The sequence below is a fragment of the Convolutriloba macropyga genome, unplaced genomic scaffold (genome assembly GCF_964194025.1).
Source record: "Convolutriloba macropyga unplaced genomic scaffold, txConMacr16.3 SCAFFOLD_5414, whole genome shotgun sequence".
Lineage (NCBI taxonomy): Eukaryota > Metazoa > Xenacoelomorpha > Acoela > Convolutidae > Convolutriloba > Convolutriloba macropyga.
The window spans coordinates 1-5,899 of NW_027452314.1; the positions used below are offsets into that span (position 1 = coordinate 1).

At 55.7% G+C, this 5,899-nt stretch overlaps 1 protein-coding gene across 1 annotated transcript; it reads right to left on the reverse strand.

The window, feature by feature from the left end:
* Nucleotides 1-74: 74 nt before the first annotated feature.
* LOC142357372 (uncharacterized) lies at nt 75-5,257 on the reverse strand (the record flags this gene model as incomplete). The annotated part of the gene is made up of 15 exons (XM_075409023.1): nt 5,198-5,257; nt 4,366-4,500; nt 3,786-4,106; nt 2,986-3,255; nt 2,800-2,856; nt 2,509-2,683; nt 2,254-2,329; nt 1,952-2,025; nt 1,723-1,806; nt 1,547-1,606; nt 1,229-1,443; nt 944-1,069; nt 689-808; nt 346-436; nt 75-208 (listed from the first exon to the last, which is right to left on the reverse strand). Coding segments are annotated over exons 1-15 (1,998 nt in total), but the record flags the coding sequence as incomplete, so codon positions are not given.
* Between the last annotated feature and the right edge of the window lie 642 nt (nt 5,258-5,899).

Genomic DNA, 5,899 nt, shown 5'->3' on the forward strand with positions numbered 1-5,899 from the left:
CCTAGGGGATGTGAAGAATTGCCAATGCGTGAAAAATCGAGGGAGCGTGACACTGTAAGTGGGACCTGACCTACGGGAACCAGCATTTCATACAGAGCGTCTGTAGCGTCGGCTGCATCCTGCAGGCTGGCGGAGACGTCCGGCGGAAGCTCAGGTAGGGTTGGCTCGTATGGCAGCGTGCGGTCTCCATCCAGTGAGCTGCTCCCATCTATTAGGGTACGTTGAGAGGGGTGCACCCCAGGCGCCTCAGGAGACTAGACAGGCACCGACCCGCAGGCTCACATGGCAGTGCATGACGTGGCATATAGCAACTTTGGTGAGAAGGGGGGGGGGGGGGGGGGGCACCTGGAGAGCTGCCATCTTTTACGTGGCCAAGCATGCGATACAACTCCTCAGTGGCGTCCATGGCACCCTCCAGCTCTGCCTGCGAATCTTCCTGCTGGGGCGCATGAAGACATCACAGCATATCGTGATATTTCTTAAAACCAACGCAAACAATCATGTGAACCCCCCCCCCCCCCACCCACCCACCCAACCGGTCCTGAAGGCACCCATCGGCAAGTTTGCCAGCCTTGGTGAACTGGACTGTGCCATATACGATATGCCCAGAGAGGAGGGGGGGGGGGGGGGGGGGCGCTCTCTGATGCAAGCAGCAGGGAGGGATGTGATGCATTCTTGGTGTGCGCACCTGATCCTCTGATGACCCGGACTCGCCTTTTACCGGTGCAGCCTGCAGGCTCTCAAACAGCGCATCTGTCGCAGCTGCTGCGTCATCAAGATCACTTGCTAGCTTGGAATTATACGGGCTCTGGGGGAAGGCAGCAGCCAGGCAGATCAGAAGTCTTGTGACGCAGGAGTGGCGTTTTGCACGGCGCAGTAATTCAAGCCCATGAAGGGGATGGGTTCACTTTCGGATCATTAACACTGTGATTGCGCAACTTGCCTCTGGCTCAGACGAGCTGCTGGAATCCTGCCGCATTATAGTGGCGGGCTGAAGGCTGTTGTACAGAGCTTCTGTGGCAGCGGCGGCTTCACCCAGATCGCTCGCCAGCAAGGAAGAAACTGGCTCCTGATTTCAAACGCAAGGAGCACCACCAGACCAGCTTTGCGTTTTCCATGCCTATGATATGCCACTGAGTGGACCCAAACCGATTCAGACACTGCCATGCATGGTCACTCTCGGGGTGTATCCCACGGATGAGAGTGCATACAGCACGGCCACTGCTACCTTTTCTCCACTTGCACCACTGCTATCGGTAATGCTGATACTGCTGCTCGCGCTTCCGCCATCGGCTTTCCCGCCGCCGACCGCCGTAAGCTGGGCGTAAAGGCTCTCTGTGGCTGCAGCGGCGTCCTCAAGATCTTTGGACATCTCACTCTCTGTCATTGTGATCGAGAAGTCATCGCTGACAGCAACAGAAATTTTCTTTCCTGCATTGCCTGCTACCAGAAGTGACCATTGAGTTTCAGTGTGCGTCTGCTTGGTACAAGGTGTGGGTTGGCTCATCGGTGCTTTCCAGCAGATAGGTCGCGGCCACTGGCGCACCTGAGGGCCGCTTTGACAATGACGCTGGCTTGGAAGAACCTGCGTTCTTGCTGGCTGCTCCTGCGCGCAGCAGTGCACAGCACCCAGAGATCAATATAGGAGCAGTCCCTGCCTGCCTGCACGTGGCAGTGCCGCTTTCATGGCAGGGATTTGCAATCTGCAATCGCCGTCCATACCTGGGGGCTGCCAACCCTGAGATGACTTTGCTTTCGATGTCACGTCCTCGAGATCCTCGAAGGAGATGTCTCCTTCCTCATCATCTACAAAATGCGACCGCCATCAGCCGGCAGTTAGCGGCAAACACGGCATAGGACACGGCATGAAGCCACACGTGTGATCGCTCCACCTTGGTACCTCCCGTACAATCTCAGTAGCACTAATCAGTCATAGGCTGCAGTGCGCTACCTTCCGAGAACTCTATGGAGACTTCTTTGCTCTTCTTTGCCTGGCGGGGGCTAGGACTACCCCTGGGGTTGGCTCTGAAAGGGGTAGCAACAACCCAGTTAGACATGAGTGAAGCTGGAGGAGAGAAGCGGACACTGCCCTTCCCAAGCTGTGTGAGGGGAACTGTCGTGAAGGCCGCTGTAAGCTGTTCCCTTCACAGCCGCAGCACACACAACTGGCATGTGCCTGCAAGGATGAGAATCGCTCGTGCGGGTGACCGTGGATCAACCGGGTGCGAGCATGGCAGCTACAGGACACCGTACCGGCTTCCACGCTGTCTAGCAGCTGCCCGGTGCTTGGGCCCGACATCGCTGATTTCACTCACGCTACTGATGTCACCTGGCGTGCTCGCAAGGAGGGGATACAGAAAGTGCACTCAGTCACAGTTGATGCGGTCAATGCGATGTGGGGTTGGGGGTATGGACAGAAAGTCTGGGCATATATTTGGCCGTGCTTGCCAGGGTGCATCCGTGCAGACGTGCGAGCAGAGAATCCCCCAGGAACACATGTGCATGCACCTGACGAGCTGAACACTATATCGCCTGAGCTGATATCTTCCACCTCCACGGGTTGGTGTTTTGAAGACGTCTGCCGCACGGTTGCGGGCATGGAACATGGGTTAGTTGGTCCACTTGAACACTTGAATGGCCACCGCACCCCAGCCTGAACTCTGAATGCCAAGACTGCAAAGTTCTATAGAAAGTTCCAGATGCCATTCCGGGAACTTGGCCCAGCTCCCCACTGTCTCTGTTCCGTCCAGTTAATGGCATGATGAGTTGAAAAGCAGCGCGTGCAGGCGGGAAACATGCCTTGAGCTTCCTGGAACGGCTCTTGGTGGTGTCTGAGCCCGGCTGCCTGGACTTCCCCTGGATTTATAATACAAGGAAATTGTCACAACACCGCATAGCTTTTGCCCCATGCTTGAGGCAGGGCGGGGCGTAGGATGGGGCAGCGATCCCAGGGGGGCCACGGAGGGGGGGGGGGGGGGGGGGCACCGGTGCACGCGGCGGTGGATCGTCGTCGTCCAGTTCGATGCTTCCACTTAAGGATAGGTCGGAGCTCATGGAGAGCTGCTCCGCCATTCTCTGCTTGGCGTTCTGCTTTTTCTTTGTGTTTCCAGGCTTGGATGTGCTCTTTTGGGGCGCAGGCTTTGAGGCCGTCTTGGAGCTGGCACCCTTTCTTGTTTGACTGACTCCAACCTCAATGCTCCCAGATGACATCTCATCCTCCGAGAATGAAACTGAGATATCCGAGCTTAAGTTGCTCTGCACATCGCGAAGGGTAAAAAATGTTCATCGGGAGAGCAGAGCAGCCCTAGTTCCATCTTGCGTTCCCGATGTGTATGAGGGCATGAGGGAGACACACACGGCCTACACAGCAGAAAGACATGGACCCGACCCCCATCATGCAGGGCTATCAACATCAAAGTATCATGAGCCGGACGGGTACATGGGGATGAGGATAGGGAGCGGTGATTGAGATGAGGGTGCCTATGCGGATGGCTGAGTTGAAGGTGGCCGGGAGTCACGGTGTTGGGTGATTCTGGAAGATTGGCCAGCGTGGCAGAAGCGGGAAGGACGCCCAGGCGTGATGAATAGAAATTGCGATGGACGAGTGGATGATGAGCCAGTGTGAGGGATGGCAGTGGGGGATTGGACTAAGAATCATGGTTTGCATGTGTGCGTTGGCTTGTGGTACGGCAGGAGCCGCGTGTGCGGTAACCCCTCGGCCCAAACAGTCAGCTTGGACTCAGGAAACTTTCAGTGGCTTTGCAGCAAGAGGCACAGAGCTCAACCTTCAGGGCAGCTGTTGTTTGTGACTTGTCAGCAGCAGCGCCACGCTGCCCGGCGACGGTCTTTTTCTGTTGGCTCGCACCCGGAGTCGTCCTCCCGGCAGCCTGTTTGCTTGGGATGCCGGGCCTGGCAGCTGCCCTATCACGGGCCTCTTCATCATCCCCAAACTCGATACTGATATCCCCATTATCTGAGCTGTCCGATAAAGAGCTGATCGTGCTTGGGGTGCTCTGGCCCTTTGAGGGCCGCTTGGCACCTCGGCCGCCAGCAGGTTTGGGTCCGGAGGAAGACCTGCTGGAGGGCCCTGTCGATCCTTGCCGAGGCTGGGGCCGGTGCAAAAAGATTCAGTGATTAGAGCATCATAGCACACAGCGTGAGAAGAATCTGTTGCGAGCCAAAGTGTGAAATTTATCTCAAGGAATGTCGTGCTTTCTCCAGAGATTGGGGAGGTGCCAGATGCATCAAGCCAAGCAAATGAGTCGATGCACCAGGTGTGATTAATGTGCGACGGCAGGTGGTTGAATGCAGTTTCCTACGCGATGCTGTTCTCTACACGACGTCACGAGAGGGATTAATAGCCACCTTGTACTTCGTCAGGAATGCCTGTGCTCTTTGCAGGTCGCTTCCGAAGTCCGTTGGCGGCCCGGCGAGGTCGCCAAATCCCCGACCAAGCATATCGACAGGCGGGTCGGCACCGGGCAGCGCTTCTCGATTGCCCTTGACAATACAGCACGATGCACTATATTACACACCAAGCCGGTGGTGGCTTGGTCGAGTGGTGCAGAACACTTTCACCGCGATAAATGTCCCGCTAGAGAGCTGAGTTCAGTTTCGGTTGAGAGCTGGGACTGTGAGCTGGATGCCTAAAACGTAGGAACTCTCTACTGAATGGATAGGCACACAATGAACACTCGTTATCTCCTACATGCAAGCTCAATCGTCACCGTTAAAGGTTGTTGCGGTTGTTGCAAATTGACAAACGGGTTCATGTTAAAGACGGCCGGCCGGCTACTAAGAGGTAAGTGCTCCTTCGACTTTAATATTGCAGATTAGGTACCCGTCATAGGGTGGTTTATATGACCTAGAGCTAGCGGCTAGGTGTTGCGATGTGCGGTACGTTGTAAGGAGATTTATTGAGGACGTGTACGAGTACTGTATTTCACCCGGGTATCCGGGGCGGCATGTCATATAATAATATCGGATTTTACACCCCTGCCCGGGGGTGTAAAAAAAATCGGAAGCCGCACGCTCGAAAATGAATATAAAACGCCGAGTTGGCCTCGTTGCTCCGAACTTGAACGATGTATATCGCTAATATCCGCACACGTACGCTATACCCTAGCCGATAGAGCTAGCCTCGATGACATATACTGTGTACAGTATGCGCGCCGGCGTCTTAGCTACAGTACCCTACGTAGGGTATGTAGCACGGTGACCAGCACAAAGACCACAAGCGTCCAACCAGTGCAGCCATCACTACGCTCACAGTTCACACAACGCCGTTCACCGATTTCATGCGGACCGATCGGAGCCGAAACATGAAGCCGCGCCCTTGCCTTCGTGTTTCGTTTGCACATGTTCACGCCCACCACTCCCGCGTAATTTGACTTACGTCGCGAATCAACGAGCAACTCGTGGCTGGACAGGAGCCCCGCGAACGGCCGCGCATACCTATAACTTCGGCGTGCGCCAACGTATGCCACCTGTCAGGAGGGAGCTGATACGTCACGCGTGCGGAAGTATCGGGTACCTTATTAGGTGTGAGATCAAAGGGGTGCATTATAGCAAACTAAAGTGAGAACTATTTGTGTGTTCACTTGAGGCGAGCCGTCAAGCAGACGCGGCAGGCGACTCGACCGCGCGGACCGATCGACAGCGAGAAACGTACAGCGCAAGTGTTACCGTGTGCCCAGGGAGAGCAGAGACGCGAAAACGACTTGCTAAAGGTCCCGACCGGGCTGCTCTGAGGTTTCACGTCGTAAGTCCGCTGTCTGCGCGACAGACGATCCGTTGGACGGGAAACTGCGGTGATAAGAAGCGGCAACGACGACCTCACTTCAGCTCAATACATTACTCCACACAGTTCGTGCACGACCTTTCACGGTTCTTGCCAGTT